We start from the raw sequence: 21,732 nt of genomic DNA on the forward strand, positions 1-21,732 counted from the left end.
CAACAGGAGAAGAGATTTTTAAATAGTGAATTGCTGTTGCAGGAAGGCATTTCCAACATTTTACACTTTGGCAAAAAACGGTACAAGAATATTCGGGTCATGGAAACTTTCTCTTCTAAGAGACATAAATGCACACATCATTGGTATGAAGAGCCAAGTTCAGGTAAGAATACTCAGAGTGCTCTCAAACGTCTTTCCTCAAATAAAGGGGTTGAGAAAATCTCCTTTAGCAGGCAATCGGCCATTCAAGCAGCTGTGATTAGTTCCAGTAAGAATTATGTCTTGCTTCTGCTTGATTAAAGCAACTGTTCTTTTTCACCACCACTAAAATCTGCACTGCTAAAAGAAAAAAGCAAGGAAGGCTAAGTCAGATATGGAAGCTTTCCTCCTGTGACTGGCTTCTAGCTTCCTAAATGCAACACTGGTAGGTCTTCATCTCATCCCTCACTGTCCAAGCTTGATGAGCTCCCTGGAAACAGCCAGCAATCACTCAGACACCCTCAGCTCCCCTGCTCTTTTCCCTTACAAATTCTACAGTACTGGCTATCTGAATTGGAAGCAGCTTCCTTTAGCAGCACATGGCTTCTCCTCCATTAAGGTTTCCTATGTGTTTCCAGTTACCTTCATACTAATGTTTCAGGATAGGGAGTTCCCAACACAGGTTTTCACAAAAGCTCTCATTACCTGTATTTCTTTTCCCAGTTATGCAGGGTTTGGTTGGTTGGTTTGGGGGGGTTTGTTTGTTGGGGTTTTGTTGCTGCTGTTTGTTTGCTTGTTTTGGCTTTGTTTGGGTTTTTTTGTTTATTTGGATTTTTTGTGTGAGGGGTTTTTTGGGGGGGGAGGTGTTTGGTTTATTTTGTTTGGGCTTCTTTTTTTGTTTGTTTGGGGTTTTTTTTGTTTGGGGTTTTTTTTTTTGGCTGGCAGTCTTTTAAATTGATGCACGATCCTCATTTCTTCTGTTGATGGCTATGTACCACGCTGCTGTCCTCTGTCCCACATTCCTCTTCTTTCTCCTCTCTTTACCTTTGAAATGGGAACTCTTTGTGCATCGCTGTCACCTCTGTTTTTAGAGGAGACCTGTCTTTCCCTGCTATCCACCACATTCTTACACACAGCAACCTTTGCAGGTGTATATTCCTCCTTGCTGCCCATTTACGACTGCTCCAGAGCTCCTGTCTGAATAGCATATGCATTCCCTCCTGCACCCACACCATGCAATTTTGGGCACACTCCCCACACTTACCATAGCTGTTGATGGAGATACAGGTTCTGTAGCTTTATGTATGTCCTTAGAACCTGCCAAGCTGATGATAAAATGTGTCATGAGTTCATATCCAGACACCTGAATTGTGGGTCTATGTGTTGTCCTCCTGTATTGTCACTCCAGGAGCTGGATGCTCATGGCAGCTGACCAAGATGCTGTTCTCTCACACTCACTTCAAGGTCTCTCCCCACAATCACAGTTTCAAGCTTTTTTTTTTCACTTTTCCAGCTGACATCTTTTGTTCAAAAGTATCTTGCTCATTTCTTGATTATTTAATTGGGATGGAGGCCATCTAAAGCAAGCTCAGTCATTGCTGTTTTCTTTCAGGCACTGTCAGACTTAAGGCAAACACTCTACAGAACAGTTTAGGGATTCTTTTCATTCACTCATATTCCTGTTTCATCAGCTGTTGTTGCCCAGGCCATTATCAAGAAGGTGCCATGCGGATCCCCATACAAACAATTATACATAAAAGACCAGAGCTTGAAATCCTTTCCTCTCACTGTCCTATGTAGGCATATATATATATCTCTATTGCCAGCAAACATAATGCAGTTTCAACTGTGCAAGTTGAGTTTTCTTATGAGATTACAGCCTTCAGAAGAGACTACAGCAAATATAAAATAAATAACTGCATTTTCCTAAAATAAGGAATTTCTCACTTTATACATAATTGTCACAATACCAGTCCTACATGGGTTTTGATTCTTCAAAAGACAGAGAAGAACACACAAAGAAATTGAACTGGAAAATAAACATCACAGTAGTGTCTTCAAAAACCAGCATGCATTTACAAGATGAGTTGTTGTTTCTTCCTAAAATGATGCTTCATTAACAATCACTGAAGAGATTTTTTTAATCACAGGCAGAGTTATCACCACTATCACTAATAAAGTCTCCAAACAGCACTTCAGATTCTGAGATCCTCCTGCACATTACGTGTGCTGCAAATAGCTGCTGTCAGCCAGGAGTATAGCTGCTGCAGAAGCTGTAGTCCAGCCACAGCAAAATCCTCCTTTTGCATCTTCACATTGCTGTTATTCACAAAGTGTTTGAAACATTGGCACTTACAAATCTCACAGCCATCTCTGCCTGTGGAAAGCTCACCAAAGAAATCCTACATCCCATTGTGGGGTAAGAAAAGTCCATGGCTGAACTGCAACACAATGCTTTACTGTCTGGGTAAGGTTTCATCACCCAGTGAGAAAGGGGATTTGCCTCATCAACCACATGCAGATAAGAATGATGACACCACCAACTGCTTTTGATCCCATTTAGAAAAAGCAACAATAAAATACTGCAGTATTCTTCAGATCTAGGCCATAGGTTAGCCTACAGATGATGACATTTTTCAAACAGGCATTACCTCAGAGTGTCATGACATTATATATAGCATCATGGAATCATATATCCTCTCCATCTCCTACATTTATTGAAGAAAGAACTTAGAGGTGTCATGATGCTTCTACTGGCCCCATGCTGGATAGCAGGGACTGCATGGGTGACCTCTGTGAGGAAAGGATGGGGTTACCATGTGCTGGACACAGCTGTGTCCAGATGGTTCCAACAGACACATCATAGGGGACAGCTGAGCCCAGGAGCCACAGTGGTACTGGGAGAACATATTTAAGAAATGGAAAAAACTCTGTAGGAAACTGTAAAGAAAAAAGTGTGAGAAATGGTGCTGCAGACACCAAGGTGAAAAAAGAAGGTGGGAAGGCTTCCACCCTTTCTTCTCTTTGGTACTCAGCAGTTCTGGAGAAGTTCATATACAGCAAAATCACCTCTGGGATAGTTAGTTTTAAGAAATAGATGCTTCAGGCTTATTTCTATTTCCAGGTCCTTTGTCCTAGCCCTTTTAAGAGTGCTTTGCTTCCTTCTCTTCAAGCGATCCATGCCACACTCTTGCTTTTGCCATTTCCTCCTTCATCTTGCTCCAAATTTGCTTGCTCTTTTTTTTTTTTTTTTGTTTAAACTCATTTAGTAATGGTACATTCCTGTCTAGTGCCAGACTGTGCAAATACTTTAATAGTTAACATTAATTCATGTCCTCTCTGCAAGACTGAACAGCTCAGTACATTGTATTTCATTTGATGAGCTCTTATCTTAAACTGCAACAGCACCTCAGTACCCTATTAAAATTATCATAGAAAAAAATCCAGTCACTCACTAATGCTTTGAGACTGAATCTCCCCCACAATGTTTGAACCACTAAAATAATAATGAATAACAGAATATGACAATGTATAACAGAAAATTTGATAGCTGCTAGTTCTTTACATTGTGTCAGTCTCCTCCTCTATTTTTCTGGTGGTTGGTTGGAGTTTTTTTGTTTGTTTGTTTGTTTTTTAATAGATTTCTGATTTTAATTTTACAGCATTGAGCTTGCTTTCCAAGCAAAGCAACAGAAATAGATATCTTAGTGAATGTTCTCTTCCCACCAAGAAAATCCAGAGCTATCCCCTCTTTTCAAGGAAAGAAGAGTATGTGTGGGTTTGTTCAGGCTGAAATATTAGCATTTACAATCTGTCATTGTCTCACTGCATATTTGGATTGTACTGTTAGCCTTTGGGTAACACAACAGAACACACAGTAATCTGTAACTTTTCCTGAACTGACAATGATAGTGACTTCATCTTGATGGCACAAAATTATCTGAACAATTCTATGGGTTTACTTTCTGAGCTTCTGATTTAATATTGTAATTTTTTTAAATACTAATTATTTTCAGTTCTCCTAATAGTCCTTTCAAATTTAATATTTAAGTGTAATCTTAAACAGATTTTGTTATTGGCTTATGAGTGGAAACATCTGACTTCAGTAAAGGGGTTGCTTAATCCTTCCCAGAGGGTCGTTTCCTACTTCTGTGTACGAGGTTGCTCCACTCTATATTCACATCATTAACAAATTATAAATAGAAGTTTGTTCACAATTCTGGAATATTTAAGGGTTTGTAAAAGTTTTCATCACTGAAAAAATGTAAGTTAAAAGTGGCCAAGATATTTTTGCCAACTCCTGTGGTAATTTTCTGACTATCAATATTTTCCTTAAATGTTTAAGGTGTGAAGATGTTTGGAGAGGCTCTGCTGAGAGGCCTGATAAGAATGCCCAGATGTCAGAAAATGTACATCTCAGAGCTATTGGCAATATTGTGTTCTTAGTTCACAGAATCATAGAAAGGTTTGGCACAGAGGGAGCCTCTCCAGATATCTCATCCAAGCCCTTGGCCATGGGCAGGGATATCCTTCACTAAGTTGCTCAATGCCCTGTTTAACCTGACCTTGAACACTTCCAGTGATGGGTCATCCACAGCTCTGGGCAACTTGTTCCAGTGTCTCATCACTCTCATTGCAGCAAGTGTTTTCCTTGTGTCAAATCCAGAGCCATCCTCTCACAGTTTAAGACTGCTACCCCTTGTCCTGTCACTGTAGGACCTTATTGAAAGTATCTCCCTGGGGTTTTTTTTAAGGGAGGTATAGGCTGGATATTAGGAGGAAGTTCTTCACAGAGAGAGTGATTTGCCATTGGAATGGGTTGCCCAGGGAGGTGGTGGAGTCACCGTCCCTGAAGATGTTCAAGAAAAGACTGGATGAGGCATCATGGTCTAGTTGATTAGATAGGGCTGAGTGATGGGTTGGACTGGATGATCTTGGAAGTCTCTTCCAACGTGGTTGATTCTATGATTCTAATTCCCACAAAACTGAACTGTCTTCAAAGCTTTCCTAACTCCTGTCCCTTTCAGCAGCCACAGTCAAACTTCCTATTAGTGCAGCTTTGATTAATAGTTCTTCCTCACAGCAAACATTTCCAAGAAAACATCCTGTATTGTAATCAACACTTTGCTCAAACTCTTTTGTTCACAGAGGACCACAGATGCATGGAATGTGATACACATTTCTAAAAGAATCGATACAATGAGTCAATAGTTCTTATCTTCTGATGCTGCAATTCAAGTTCCCATTTCTAACATCGTCCTTTGATACTGAGTTTGCCTTTAATATCAACTACCAAATATGATTTCATGTTCATGTTTCACACATGCAGCAAATACTATAACTCAATTTGGTTTTAAACATTTTAATTACTACAGTTTCAGACAGAGCATGATAGATAGATAGATAGATAGCTATCTCAGAAATTAAGTTCCTTCAGCTTTGCATCTGCCATTAATAATTACACTGTGAATCTGCTAATTATAATGTAGAAGTTACCACTAAGAGTTCCTACAGCTGATGTCAGTCCATCTTACTGATTTTTTCAGTGCATTGTGGGTTGAGGATTTTCTGTTTGGATTTTTTCCTTGTTGTTGTTTGTTTGTTGGGTTTTGTTTGTTTGTTTTGATTTGATTTGTTTTGTTTTTGTGTACACATTGCTTCCAGAAAAGCAAAGAAAAAAGAAAGGGGGGGGGGGAGGGAAGGGAAGAATGATGAAAAAAAGGGGGAAAAACTGTTTTTTATTCTATAAGCTACAGGTGTTTCTTTCCTTCCCCCACCTTCCTTTTTCCCCTCCATCTCTAACACAAGTACTCACTTCCATCCATCATATAACAACTTTTCACTCCAGTTTTAGGATTTTCCTCTTTCCCTGAATGCATAATGCCTACATTTGGACACATACTCAGTCTGAACTTTGCTGCCTACCAACACATTTCCCAAATAGGGAAATGGTCATGCAGAGAGGTCAGGTTGCATTTCAGTGCTAATCCTACTGACAACACAGATGGGAATTCAACAAGACTAGTTTCATACTGGGTTTTCCATACTCTTCAAAGCCACCTAAATAAGCTGGAGAGACACATATTCCTCCCCACACTAAAGACTAATTCCTATTCTACTGTACACAACACAATAACCTCTTCTCTGCCCAAACTTTCATTATTCAAAAGGTGGAAATTACAACTTTCATTTTTAGGGCAGCTTCTCCCTAACCATCATCAGGAGTGTCTAGAGACTAAAAGGAACTGCAGTTCTTGTGAATGCGAGCCCAGCCGCATCTGCCCTATAATAATCTGCTTTCACTTAAGAGATGACTATGAGATGACTTTAGCAAAACATTTCAGCACTATATATTCCAAATTAAAAAAACAAGGAAGGATCAATTGCTTACCTAGTATACAGTCAATCTTCTTGAAAAGAAATTCAGATCATCTTTGTGAAACTAAATTTTATTCTAGGATTCATCTGTCCATTATCACATAAGGGTTCTCCACTTCTATGCAGCTAGCTGAAGCTCCAGAGCCAGCTTTAGTAAAGACACCACAAACAGCCACTGATGTCCATATTTTAAGTTGCACCAGGGAACATGGCAGAATCTCCAAGTAATCAGAAGCTTGAGACAATTCCTTTGTCCCCATAAATCTCAAAGTAGTCTTAGATAACATGAATAAATGTGCTTAGTGACCAAGTACAGCAGAAAGAAATTCTGCTTAGTAAAGACCTCTCACAGGGCACTACTAAGCACAGTGAGCACTGAGGGTTTGTGCGTGTAGCGTGGCTGGAAAGCTCAGAATCGTTGGCTGCTGCCTTCTTGTCCACCATCTCTCTCACAGTCCAAACACATATTTCTCTTTTTAATTGGCACCAGCAACAGCTGTAGGACACAGCAAAAATTAATCAAAGCCCATGTTGTTTCTTAGGGGGCAGACATACCTGAAGTAGCTGTTGGCTTAAAACAGCCACCCAGGAAAAAAAAAATGAAAGACCGAAAAAACCCACCTAAAAAAAACAGTAACAGTTTTCAGTGTTTCCACAGAGATGCCCAGCACAACTTATGTCTTACTGGTGATAATTTCTTGCTTTCCTAACCTTTAAAAAAAAAAAAAAGATCTCTGCCTGCACCTTTCCCTTAATATGAAGTAGGGTCTTACAGAGTCTTTGTACCCAGAGTATACTTAGCAGTAGGGACTCAAAGGACCATTATTAACACCTGCAGGAAGCACAGGTACTGTGCCACAACCTTAAAAGGGATGCTGTTTTTTTCCTAAGGATGAGGATCTGCAGCATGAAACTTCCTTCATCTGAGTGTATCTCAAAACCTGCTTAGTGAATACAGTTTCAAATGATACATTGTTCCTGAAAAAAAAAGTAAGGTACTGAGGAAAAACAAAGTGAGAGTGCCGCCTGCTGCTCTCACTTAACAGAGGTTAATGTTTTGCTTTAAGCAATTCAGCTCAAATCTCAGTCAGAGAAAATTTATTCCAGCTCTCGACATGCCAGTGTCACTATCTAACTGCCCTGTTCCTATACTTTTTCCTAGGAAATCTGATACTGGACACTGCCCTGTGCAACCTACTTTGGGGGATTGTACTAGATGAGCTCCAGAGGACCATTCCAAGCCCCATAATTCTGTGATAAGCACATCCTAATGTTGTACCAGTTTAGTAATAGCCCACAAAAGGAATGCTTTCCTCTAAAAATGCTAGGCTCACAACAGCACTAAAACAAAAAACATAGGTAATCCCTCAAAAATATTCCTGATATCTGCAAGAAAATAGCAATAGTTTGTAGTTAACAGATTCTAAATCTAGTTCTTTGATTTTTCCCTCATATGTTAAACAGATCAAGTAAAACAGACTATCAAATACTCAGACAAGTATTTCATTGCTTCAATTTGAACTAAAATAAGTAACATTCTGAGTGTTTCCATGGAAGAACACCCAGAGATTTCTTCAAGCACCAAATATTCTGCCCTCTTCCTCAGACTGTCTTTAGGAGACTTATTTTCTAGCATATGTCTCCACTAAGGATCAACTTCCGAGTCCCTACATCATTTTAATTAACTGAGGATAACATACTGAACTTGAACATTTAAGGTTGCATCTACATTAGTGGTTTAGTAAGCAGCATCATTTCTTGTAAGTATGAATGAGCTCAGAGTTACACAGACCACACTTTGTGCACAGAGCCTGTGCGCATGGTGGATTCTCTCCTGAGCTAAGGACAAAGCTTCAGATCAGGATGCAATCCAGAGTGTCCACTGTTAGTGGGGACACAAAGTACAGCCTTTAAAGCATGAATTCGGCAACTCAGAAGACCTCCTGCTACATGCAAACAAGGGTTCTGGAAATACTTGTATGTCTCATCCTTCGTTTGCAGTTGAAGGAAATCCAAAAGTATCAGCAAGGTAACTGGAGAGCAGTCATAAGCTTCTGGGTGTTAAAAAACAAACAAACAAAACCAAAACAAAACACATAGCCAGAGCAGCATCTTGGCAGGGTCACCTTTGCAAACTGCTAGCTGACAGACACAAACTTATACCTGGCTTTTCTACTTCCATCAAACACTGGAATAGGCTTCTGGGATACAGAGATGTGGTGCTGAGGGACATGGCTTAGCACCAGACTTGGTAGAGATAGATAATGGTTGGACTCAATCATCTTAAAGGTCTTTTCCAGTCAAAATGATTCTATGATTCTGAAGAGGACAACTTAAACACAGTATTTGCCTCATCAGTGTAAGTGATCTTATACCACCACTACATTTCAGTTCAAGAGAACCAAACCAAGGACAGCGACCTGAGGGTCACTGCATTGACTGTCAAGAGATTATTATTCTGGTGAACTCAGTCAGTGAAAGGACAAAAAAATTAACTGGGAGAACAAGGGCTAGGGGGAACGAAAGGCAGAGCAGCCATTTTCCTATGATCATACATTTAATTTGTTTTCATTAGGACAATTTCAATTTCTGATAACCCACACACATAAATACAGCATCCGGTAATGTGTTAGGAAAGCCTGTTCCGAAGCCATTGTTCAGCAGGGGAAAATTTAATTCCACTCCACAACAAACAGCAGTAACAAGGAAAGGATGCCAGAAGGAAGACTGGAAAAGGATGAACGTGGAAGGTACTGTTTCACATACTGCTGTGCATAAGGTCAAGCACACAGAGAAGCATTATCCTTTAATGGATAATCAGGCTGTGGAATAGATTTGCAGTGCTGCCTCAGGTGTCATCATATTTTGCCATTGTCCTTTCTCTGCTGCATTTTTTCTTTTTCATTTTGTATCTTCTGGTATGCCATCAAAAGGCACTGCAGGGGATATTTTTTTTTTTTTTTAAACAAATGGCTACTATCTAACTTTCTGGCAGAGCTGGTTATAGTATAAGCAGGGCATGGAAAGACTGGACACAGAAAGTGAAAACAGGACAAGGGAGCTGGTGAAGGAGATCTCCAGTTGTAAATATTTTCCAAGAATGAAGGGTAGGATATAGTTACTGGGTAGATGTTGTGCTTAGGTTTAGTAGTAGTAGCTTAGCAGTAGTGGTGGGACTGTGAGCAAAGGGCAGGCAACTGGACTTTATGATCTCAAAGGTTTCTTAGGACCTTAACAGTTCTATGATTCGATTTTTTGCTGAATTCCTCTGTGAGTTTTTTCCATCTAAACCCCACAGCTCTCCATTTGAAATTGTCTACTTTTTGAAACAGACAGCACTTGAAGGTGCCCTGTGGACAACCACTTCTGTGATGTTTGTTTGCCAATGGCAATTTGAAGAACAGATCCATTTTTGCGTGTTTCACTGTTCAAACATCACAAAATCCTGCAACTGCAAACATTAGGCTTGCAACTAAGAATTCTACACTTCCTTGGTCAACAGCTCTAAAAAATAGTCTTTGCCCAAAATGCTATATGCTGGTCTCCTACTTGCATTCATCACCGGCTTGGAATCATCTGTGCAACCTGACCTTTCCCACAGGTTTCTAAAGATCTGATGCTCACACAATTCCCTTTCCAGTGCCTCAAAGCTTCCATCCACAGATCTGCTCCTTGTAAAGTGATGACAGTTCAGGTTTAAGAGGAAATTCAAATCTCTGTCCCTACCACAGGCACCTACAAAATATAATGTGCAAGTTTTCTTTTCTCTGCAGTAGGATGCCTTCTGCAGGACACCCGATAAGGGTGTGTATCTCACCACAGCTGGGAAGTCCTCCTCACTCAAAGTCTGATGATTTGCAGTTATCATCCTCACTACAAGACAGACATCGAGGTCCTGGAGCAAGGGGTGCAGAGAGGGGGGTCTGGAAAGGTCCAGAGAATGGCAACAAAGCTGGTGAAGGGTCTGGAGAACAGGTCTTGTGAGGAGTGGCTGAGGGAACTGGGGTTGTTTAGACTGGACAAAAGGAGGGTGAGGGGAGTCCTTTTTGTTCTCTACAATTACCTCAAAGGAAGTTGTAGTGAGGTGGGGGTCAGTCTCTTCTCCCTGGTAACAAGTGACAGGACAAAGGGAATACACCAGGGGAAGTTTAGGTTGGATATTAAAAGAAACTTCTTCACTGAAAGGGTTTTCAAACACCGGTATGGACTCCCCAGAGCAGTGGTTGAATCCCTAACCCTGGAGGTGTTTCAAAGATGCAGAGATGTGGTGCTGAGGGACATGGTTTAGCAGCAGAGTTAGATAACGGTGGAACTTGATGAAGTTAAAGGTCTTTTCCAATCAAAATGATTCTATGACTCTGTGATTTCACTGAAAAATCCACCAGAGAAGTGCCATATAAAAACCACATCCAGAACACTATCCACAATCTCTGTCACAATCCTCACAACAGTGGACTTGTCAGCACTGGTGTGCTATTCTGGGAGACAATAGACTATAGTACATATGATATCACATTGCACATGAAGAGTGGTGTGTGAACCAGCCAAAACATCATCACCACAGCAAGGACCCCAGCCAGTCAGGATTAGACCAACAAAGCCTAAAGACACACCCCAAAAATTCTGAAGGAATAATACTACAGAACAGCTCATGAATCTATAAAACCTGAAATTGCAAAAAAAGATGGAGCAGGGTTAAGTGACTGCTCTTCAGCCTTCCTGATGCAAGATGTTCTAGAAGAGCTCCCATACCCTTACCAGAAAACTGCAACATGTGAATACTCTCAGGTCATACATTTGTATGTATGTATTTGCAATTACTTCCACATCTGAAATTATCTTATGTAAGTGCTTATACGTGTGTCTTGGTTTCTGTTTCTAGAGATCAGATCTTAGCTATTGTGTTCAGATCTGGTCTGAGCCATTCAGTCAAACTACCACCATCAGAGCTATGGACCATTAAGGACATGCAACAGACAAACACCAGAAAGTGATGACTACACATAGTTCTGGGATAAAGAGGTGGATATACTTTTTAGATCTTGGCTGTCTTTGTTGCTGAATTACTGCCATTTTTCCACCTTTCACTCTTGATTCATTAGAGGAAGATGATAAGCAAGAAGCAGCAGGAGCCTCAAAGTACAAGATTTATATCAAGTGTTCAGTCTCACAGATGAAAAGGCTGAGATCTCCCAGAACATGTTTTAAAAAAAAGTCTCTTCTAGTTGCTGATCCTGCTCCTGCCACTCCCTGCTCCCTGCAGCACAAACTTCCCCTGCATGCTAAAAAATGAGGAGCAGGAGGGGCTAGGATGTGCCTTAAGGACATGCCTTTAAGAAGAAAATACAATGCTGACACCAAGTACTGGAAGCAGATCAGATACAACCATGAAAGTTGCCCTGCACATCCAAAATACTCCTATTCCTTTCTGCCTTTTATTACAATATCTGTGTTACAACTTAAATGCACTTTATTGTGTGCCATGTGCAAAGCAGTCACACATCAAAGAAACGTAAAGGCACTTAATTTCCATATCATCCTGTGGAATGGCACAAGGTGATACTTCTGAGGTGAGAAACAATCAATGCAGCATCTCTGAGAGAAGGAAGCTTCAGAGGGAGTCAAAGAGAAAGCAAAAGTGTATAATTAAGAGCAGGATCTAAGACTGTCAGCACTGCTTTTTACTTGCAACTACATTTTGTCTCTTCCACCTTGACAGGGCAAAGACCCCAACAGAAATTTTGATTGTTTTGCCAGAACACAACAGGGCTCTGAAAGAATTCTGGGGAAATCTGTGGTGGTCTGAGTGGAATAATTCAATAGGCGATCATGGTAGTAGGTAGAGAACAAAAGGATATTTGCATTTCAGACTATCTGTATGGTTTGTGAATACTGGAAAAAGAAAAGTAAGCCTGAAGAAGCCTGGAGCTGTTCTGCACTGAACAAAAAGCCCTGACAGAAAGAGGATGAAAGAGATGAAGTTAAGGAGGCAAGATTCTGGGGGGGGGGAAACAAAACAAAACAAAACACACCCCACCCAAACAAACCCAAACCAAATTAAAAAAAAATACAAAAATATTTCACTTCAAGGCTAATGCAATAGTATTTAATGAACACAACTAAGCAGCTGATTTTTCTAACTTAAGTTGTGGAATCATAGAATCAGAAAAAAAAAAAAATAGGTTGGAAGGGACCTCAGGATGCCATTTTAACCTTCTGCTCAAAGCAAGGAAGGTCCACTAGGACACCAGACCAAACTGCTCAGGGCTTTATCCAACTGGGTCCTGAAAACCTCCAAGAACAGGCATCCTGCAGCCTTTCTGGATACTTCCCCCATGCACACCACCACCCCCACCCCCAAGATTGTCCTTTTGAGGAGAAACCTTTTCCTTATATTCAGCACAAACTTTTCATTTTATTTTCCCACTACACCACCATAGAAGCCTGTATCTATCTTTTTGATAAGCCCTTCATAATCACTGGCAGGATGCTATTAAGAGCCATCTATTCCCCAGGACAAACAAGTTCAGTTCACTCAGCACTCCCCCAGAGAAAAGCTTCAATTCTTTGCACATTCTGATGTCTCTCTGTTGAACTTTTCCCGTTTATCATTATCATCCTTGTAGTTGAGGTATCCAAAGACAGATGCAGATGTGGTCTAATAAATGCTGAATCTCTTAATCTCATAAAAGCATTGAATCATTTTGGCTGGAAAAAGACCTCTAAGATTATGGAGTCCAACTGTCAACCTAGCATCCCCATGGCCATTAAACTATGTCCTGAACAGCCCAGGAAACTGCTGTCACACCACTCTTTCAGATTCAGCTTTTTGCCCTCCAGCAACTCCCCTGCACTCCCCAGCTCAGCAGTGCTGCTCCCCAGCCAGTCAGTCCCAGCCTGCAGCACTGGGAAATCAGCATTATAAAGCAATATAGGTCAGAACTCTGGAGGTCATCCAATCCAACCCTCTTTCTCAAAAACAGGGCTAATGTCAAGCTTAGATTAAGTGGCAACCATTATCAAAACCTGAAACTCACAAATGACATACACAGAGCAATCCATGGGAAAATTTCAATTCTATTTCTGAAGAAATCTTTAAAACACTGTTGCTGTTGTTACCTGCCACGCGTCCCTGAGAGAACCTCAGCTCACATACTTAGGGTAGCAGGCAGCAGGATCCAGTGCACTGCCACAGACATGTTCATGATTACATTAGCAGACAAAGAAAAAAAAGGGAAGTGGGGAACATGAAAAGGAGAAAGAACAGTTTGTAAGAAACAAGGGGAAAACCAAAGGACAGATCTGGTAACATCCCTCTGGAACTTTAGTTTCCTCTCAATGGGAAAACCAGATCATCCCCAGTGGGGGTCTGCACATCTTAGGCTGCTGATGACTCAGATCATGACCTCAAGCATCCCACAGCTGGCAGGAGAATCAGCAAAAAGAAGCATTTCACCCACCCTGCCTGGTAAAGGCAGCCACCCACCACTGACTGCAGTGTCAAACAGCAGAATCACAAAAACCAGTGAAAGCCTCCCAGCCTTGTCACTGCCTGTAACCTGTAAAAAACTGCCCACTCACACAAAGATCTTCACAACTTCTACCCAGATTCAGCTGATGAGGTGAATCCCACATGAAGTAGTAACTAAAAGTTATGCAGAGTTTGCTACATTAACGTTGGTTAACTCTTTGGAACTGTAATGGCAGAGGGATGCCCAACTACTTTGCTTGATGAACTTTTGCACAGAATGGCTCAGTCAGGTCACAACTCATTGAAAGCAGTCCTCCAGGAAGGGTGCAGACACACAATTTGAGAGTAGCAATCCACATGACAAACCAAGGAACAATGGGCATGGTGCAACAAACAATTCAAGTGCCTTTGAAAACAATGTATTTTAAGAACATCCTTATACTGCATTAGAGTTCTCTGCCTGGAGATCAAGCTCAGGAACACTGAAAAAAACCCTGAGTCTCACCAACTCCCAAGAAGAACCTCAAAGACGGGTGGCTGTAGATCAAGATGCCCACTAAGGACAAGGACAGCAGAATAACTGCAGGCTGTGATCCAAAAATACTTACATGTGACCTCTGATCTTTTAATCAGAGAATGCATCTACTGTCATATTGACCTACACTAAGACACTTATAACCTATTAATATTTTCCATATTGTATATTTTAATTCATGCTTAAAGACATTAAAGTTCTTCATAACATTTCCCCAAGCAACTGCTGGTTTAAGTTGAGGCTGTTATAAGCAGTTTCAGCCACAAAAGCTTGAAAAGCTTAGACATATCAAGACAACACCATCCCTCATAAACAAAATCCAGTTTTTCCATGGGTCACAGTCTGCCAAACGGAACATTTCATATAGCAGGTGTAAATAATAAAATGGTGTAGGACACATTTTGGTCAGCACGAGGACAGCATAAATAGAATCATGAATTGGTTTGTGTTGGAAGATACAATTTTTCAAAAGTATTTTAACAATAGATCTTATATTGCAGAGCACTTCAGCTTCTTAAGGCAAAAAACTGAAGATGCATTACCCCAAAAGCAAACCTATATCTCAGAATATGAATGAAAAAAAAAAAAACACCACTACAATTATCTAACTATCTGCTAGTTCAAAGAGTTATCAAATAAAATAAAAGAAATTAAACATTTCCATACTTGTAGAAAACTTCGGAGGGAAAAAAAAAATGTTCTTTAAATTTCTTGTGCAGAATTGGAGCCGCATTTCCCTCAGCAGCAACTGAGACGCTTCCAAGTGGCATCTAGCACAGTACCATAAGATATGCTAGGGAACATCTAGGGCCACATCTAGCATTTAAACTTGAAATTCGCTATCATAAGTAGGCTTTTTTACCACCTAACTTATTTTTCCAGTGACATAAAGTTAAGATAAACATCTGATTTTAGATCATTTTCTGTGAAGTTTTTCAGTTGCTAAAAGGGAAGAGAAAACAAACAAAAACCCACAAAAAACCCAACGAAAAAATACAAAACAAAACCCAAAAAAACCCAATCAAACAAAAAACCCTGCAAAACAAAAAAAAAACAAGCCACCTTTTACCAATCTACTATTTATCTTCCCTCCAATTTACTTGGATAACACAGAACTGAAGAAATTGCATAGCAATCTGGATTTTACAATGGGAACGAGTTTTAGAAACAAAGTTACATATTACTATAAGTAAGTAACTTACTTTATGTGTTATCATTGGCACTGCGTATTTCAGGTTGCTAGAGTGTTTTTACAATTCAGGTCTAAATGGAGCATGCTGCCTCTGCAAAGAGGCTGTAAAAGGTCACTTGTCTTTCCCCATGAAAGAGCTATGTATCTCTTACCTTTTAAGTGTCTTCTGTTTCACATTTCATTCACTCTTCACTAAAAGAAAGATAAGCTATACCCCGCAGAACAACTGGCAATACTTGTGCTTCTACTACCACCTGCTGACAAACAATATTACTGACCTATCCTACTCAGTCTTCAAGAAGCAACTTCTATTTACCTATAGAAAACTTTCCACTGCTACTACAGTGGCTTACAGTAAAGGCTACAGGATTTTTGTTTAATACAGTATGTAGTAGCCATATGCCAATAATTTCCTATCCCATTCTAACTTGTCCACATCACAGACTCACCACTGATTTGCATATTCCACTCATAATGCAGCTACTGTATCCTTCATTCATTGAAGCCCTCCAGCTGTTGCAGGTGGTTAGTCATTAATTACAAGAAATTGATCCCTCGTTTACAAAACTCAAAAATAATTTGATTTGTTCCATCAGCCATGAGACTTTCCAAATGAGACGTCATTTTCTTCCACTCTTATTTCCCAATCTATAACGTGGAATCAAAATATCTTTTCCCCATGATCTGAAAATTGAAAGCACAATGATAGTTGAAATGACCACTATAAAAGATCTTACTTAATTTTACAGTGCTTTAAATAAAAACCTTGATTAACCTCCCCATACTATTGCTGTTGAGAATAAGACCACCAAAAACCTAAAGCAAAACAGAGAAATAGGATTTCAGGTACCCCACACTAAATTGCACAGCTGTGGCCATGGAAAGGGACTAGTTCACAGCAATGAACTGTATTTGGCTAAATGGTAGCCTAAATGGAAAGAACTTGTTGTAATATTTACTTATAGATGCACTTACAACGGAATCCAAAGCTTCACAGCCAATTAAGCTAAAGTGTCAGAAAAATAGTTTCATGAAAGCAGAATGTGGAGATATATACGGCAGTAAGGTGTGTTTGCCAAAGGTAATCCTGCATGTGGTGATAGGACATGTGGTGACAGGACAAGGAAGAGTGATAAGAGTGATGTTAAACTAAGGTAGATTTAGATTAGACTTTAGGAAGAAGATCTTTATAATGAGGGTGATGAGACACTAGTAGAAGTTGCCCAGAGAAGATGCAGACACCTCATCCCTGGCAATGCTTAAAACCACGCTGAATGAGGCTTTGAGTAATTTGGTCTAGAAGAGTTGTTCCTGCCCATGGCAGGGGGCTGGAACTAGATTACCTTTAAGATATCTTCGAGCCTAAAACATTCCACGATTCCATATAGCTTCCCCTAACGTCCCGCGGACCGAGGCACACAACTGGCAGCAGCCACCGATGTCTCGCGAGAAGACGCCGAAGGCAGACCCGGGAGAAGCTCAACATCTCGCGGGACTTCGCTGTTCGCCAACACTGGCGGTAGGGGCTGCCGCCATGGAGCAGCCTTTGAGCAGTCCGCCGGGACTGTCCGCCATCCTGGCGGTAAGGAGGCATCTGGGGCCGGCCCAGCTGCTCGCCCGGGGAGAGGGGAGGAGGCACCGATTTCTGTGTGTGTACGAGACGCGGGGAAGACCCGCGCTGGGATATTCGTTTCTTCCTCAGGGGCGGACTTGAGCGCGGTTCGTGAGGGAAATGGGTTGTGGTTACCGTGCCGGAGAAGGAAGGCTGCCGGCTCTAGCTGCCTAGTAACAGTCCTTCTCCTGCCATGGCCTCATCGGCTTTCCTTTTGCTTGTAGAGGACGGACTGGTCCGAGCCTTGGCTGATGGGGTTGGGCGTTTTCCACCTCCTCTGCTTCCTTCTGACGTGCATCTCGTTCCAGCACTACCGGCTGCAGATAGGGCACTTCCTCTGCATGGGTGAGTCCGGTGCGCCTGCCCCCCGAGCTGGCACTCGGGCGGCGAGGGGCATCTGCCTTGTTTAAGCTGATACTGTTAAATAGCTTCCTGTGGTCTCTTGAGGACTACCGTTTTCTTTATGTACTTGCCCAGTGCATGCGTTGTTTGCTTTGCAGCAGACAACGTGCGTGCAAATTAGTATTTATTTTGTAGGAGTTTTTTGTATATACATGATGAACTGCAGCAGAAGCTGCTGTGACCTATAAATATGGTTTTATTTAGTTGCTAAGGCTGAGGTACTGTCATAAAACTCCAGCCTTAGAGAGGATCTGGGATAAGGTTTCTACATGGTAAATGCTTCCCAAGAAATTGTTGCTTTGCTGGAAATCAGCGATGAGCTAGCAATTCCAAGTAACCAAGGCTGGATTTTCTACTGAGTTTTCAAATTTTTTACACAACAGCGCTATTCCATCGTGCTTCCAGGGTAGTGGAGGAAGAATGAGCAATTAAGAGATTTGCCGGCAGAAAAACACTTGAAGACTGTTGACTTTTGAAAGTACTATTTAAAGAACAAGTCAAGTTGGGAAAGGAGCTCTAGCATCCTCAAAACTTCAAATAACTTAATCCAGCTGAAGCTAAAGTTTTAATAACATTAAGTAGCTCTGGAAAGGAAACTTCTGTACCTCTGCTTATAACTGTGGAATTTAAGATGATCAACAGGGGGTTGAATAACAATGTACTGTTCATGACACATTAGGCCCGAAAGCTCCCTATAAGAATATGGGCTTTGCTTTCTTAAATTAAATATTCTTAGTAACATTCAGAATTCCCAATGACATGCCATTTACTTTAGACTCTTTATCTGAAGTATTCCTGTCATTACTAGCACTGGTATGAATGCCCAAGGTGGAACTGACCATTGCTGGCTTTTTCACACAGATATTATGTCAACTTACTATTAATAAAAAGAGTGCATAAAAGTATCCATATTGAGTCCAACCCTTGTTTGTACCTGAAAAACTAAACCACTTTAGGTATGTCTGCAGTATAAATAATTTTGTGTTGTGGATAGTCAGAAATAACTGAGGAAATTATGAAATTATCACATTGGTTTACTGTGGCAGCTGAGCAGCTATAGTTATGTTTATACTGTGCAGTATAAATTAGAGATCACCCTGATGATGGCAAAACGAGAGCACCCCTTCATATGAGGGGGCTGGACAAAGTGACATTTAAAGGTCCCTTCAACTCAAACCATTCAATGATTATATGATATCGCCAAACTAATTATTTAATTGCCTTGTGCAGGTCATCTTTAGGTGACTTTTTTGAACTTTCTTGGTGGAAGTTGCTACAAGGACAAACTTACAATTTTGTAATTGTATTGCTTTTCTGTTAAACATGATTACACTGAATTTCCCTACTGCCTTAATAGCTGCATATTGCATATGTAATTGTTGATTAATAATGTGCTAGTTCTCACCTTACTGCAGCTGACTGTCCTGCTATATACCTCCTCAGACAAAGTGTGTGTTTTACCAAAATGCTTATGTATAATTGGTACCCTAACTTCAGATAGTGAGGGTAGATAGAGCAGTCTGACATCATGACATCTAAAATGATAACTTAATTCTATGCCAGCTGGGGAGAGTGCTGGCATTTCTTTTTACAGACCTAACTTACAAGCAGTCACCAACAGACTATTGGAAAAAAATACTGAGATTTGGGGCTTTATTTATATTTATTCTTTTTATTAGCCATTTGTATGCTGAGCTCTTTCTGTAAACTCAGTAGGATTTTATGTCTGTTTGTAACACAGTAGGTATGTTTTGTGGTCACTTTATACTTGTTAGTATAAAACTGAATTTGTCTTGTACAGTTAACCATTAAATGTGTAATGTGATCTTGTGAGGATCATGGAATTCTAATGTCTGCTATGTATACATCGTTATATGGCAGAACCGAAATACTGCAGCTAATATTTTTCTTCTGTTGTACAGCGAGCTTGGTGTACTGCGCTGAATATATCAATGAATTGGCAGCTATGAATTGGAGGTAAATGTTTGCACTTGTATTTTTGTATTTGAATGTATGTTCTCTCAAACACATTGTTTTCATTATTTCATTCCCGGAAAATGTTAATCACTCATGTCTCATCAGTAGAGTGTGGTGGCAGAGGGTCTGCTACATTGATTAATATGAAACTTCTGAATAAAACCATACATTGCAACATAGTTACCACTTAGCTTCCAAGAAAAGGGTGATTTTTAATAGCTTATATATTTATCATACTGCTTAAAATCCGGGTTTATATGGCTGCTTGTAAACTAACTAGAGAACTAAGACAAAAGCAGGTTGTGGTGATGAAGGGGAAAAGGATGTGAGCTTTGATTTTATTTGTTGGTTTATTTTGTTCTTGTTGGGTTTTCTTTGATAGCAACTCATGTTTAATAAGCTAAATTTAAGCACCACTTCCCAAAAATATCACTGCTATTTTATGTATTTACTTATATTCATAAAAAGCATTATGATTTGTCTGGTTTACTAAGCTTGTGTATCAGAACTAAACTGGTGGCTCGTTTTCATAAGCACTGAACTGACATTTCCCTGATGGAACTGGAAAATACGTGGTTAACGCTACTTTATGAAGGCATCTAAATCAAAGTATGTTTCACTTCAGGTATACAGGACATAAACTACAACTTTGCTACACGTATTATTTCTGTTTTCTAATACTAGTAAGCAAAACGCCTAAGAATGTGATTTCAGACAGACTTCAGGATAAGCATGATTTCCAATGCACAGATCTATGAACTATTGCTGTCACATTAGTAAGTTACTTGAGCTAAGATAATTGTAATATATAGTCAGAACTGATGAGATACTGTCTCTTTGCTCTGACTTAGTACAGTAGAGTGCTGCCCTATATTGGGTATCTGAAGAAACAGATTAATCTGTACATGTCAAACAGTTAGTATGAAAGTCTAATGGTATGTGAATTACACTAAATAAAGCTTCTTTTTATTTTTTTCTTTATTTTATTTCTTCCAGGATGTTTTCTAAATACCAATACTTCGATTCAAGAGGAATGTTTATTTCACTGGTATTTTCAGCACCACTGCTGGTGAATACTATTATAATTGTGGTATGTATTTGATAATTTATTTATATACTTTCACTAAATTGGTGGATTAGTTAAATTTAATCATTTGCTTACTTTTCAGGTCACCTGGGTTTACAAAACTTTGAATGTTATGACTGAACTGAAGACCTTGCAGCAGAGAAGGAAAGCAGAAAAAGAGAAAAAGAAGTGAAAGTGCCTAACACCATTTCATTTTATTTTTATTGCAATAATACATATTGAGGTAATCAGTCCTTCTGTATGTTTATCCAGAAACAGCAATGTTTTTGTGTCTGATGTTAAGGGGACTTTACAGCCTGTGCCTGTGAACAATGAAGTGAAAGCAGATGCCTACAATGTGTTTGAACTGGCTGTGAAATTGAGGAATTTGTGCCCTTCAGTGTAAGATGTTTTTCCACCATGACCAAGGCTACTAGTGTTTTTGAGATGCAATCATCCAGCCTGTTTCCATTTGCCTGTGTATTTTTAACTATGTCTTAACTGTGTTTATCAAGTATCCAGTCTTCTGCTGCTTAAGCCAACTGGAGCAGTGTTGTGAAATCCAGTAAATGAGGGACTATATACAGAATACCTCAGGAATCCATGCTTCTGTGAAGCATTTCACTTCTTTACAAATTGTTTCATACTTCCTTATGTGTATTGTGTGCCCATCATATTTATAAATAAAATTATCCACCATGTCTTAAATTGTTTATTTGTATTAATTCTTCATTGTATTTTTCTTTTTTTTTTCCTTAAAGTTTGGTAAAAATCTTAATTTGTGTAAGTAATTAAAAATATTCTCTGATTTTTTTTTTTATTTACATTTAGTGATTTTAGTGCCACTAGATAAATATCTTTTCTTAAAACTGGATTAATTTTTAACATTTTTTTGTGTATTTGTAGAACAGAAGGGGAGAAGTTTTATAATCTTCTATGCAATTCTGTTGCTTTTATTTATGCTTTAATAAACTGACAATGAAAACTAACTCTAGTGAAAATTAAGAACATTCAGTTTTGCTCAGAGTAACTTGTGTTTATTGGATTAAGAAAATTTTGGGGGAGGAATAAACACAATGGAATATTGTCCACAAATACTTAGTAAAAGGCATATCTGGAA

At 39.7% G+C, this 21,732-nt stretch overlaps 1 protein-coding gene across 1 annotated transcript; it reads left to right on the top strand.

Annotated features, from left to right (window-relative positions):
• Positions 1 to 17,086: 17,086 nt before the first annotated feature.
• Positions 17,087 to 21,203, top strand: TMEM18 (transmembrane protein 18). Its single transcript, XM_054383673.1, has 5 exons — positions 17,087 to 17,137; positions 17,392 to 17,512; positions 19,492 to 19,546; positions 20,543 to 20,636; positions 20,716 to 21,203. Exons 1-5 carry the CDS (start codon positions 17,090 to 17,092, stop codon positions 20,803 to 20,805), a joined length of 408 nt encoding a protein of 135 aa, XP_054239648.1. The 5' UTR covers positions 17,087 to 17,089; the 3' UTR covers positions 20,806 to 21,203.
• Positions 21,204 to 21,732: the final 529 nt, after the last annotated feature.

The sequence above is a fragment of the Indicator indicator genome, chromosome 9, assembly GCF_027791375.1.
Source record: "Indicator indicator isolate 239-I01 chromosome 9, UM_Iind_1.1, whole genome shotgun sequence".
NCBI classification, from domain to species: Eukaryota; Metazoa; Chordata; class Aves; order Piciformes; family Indicatoridae; genus Indicator; species Indicator indicator.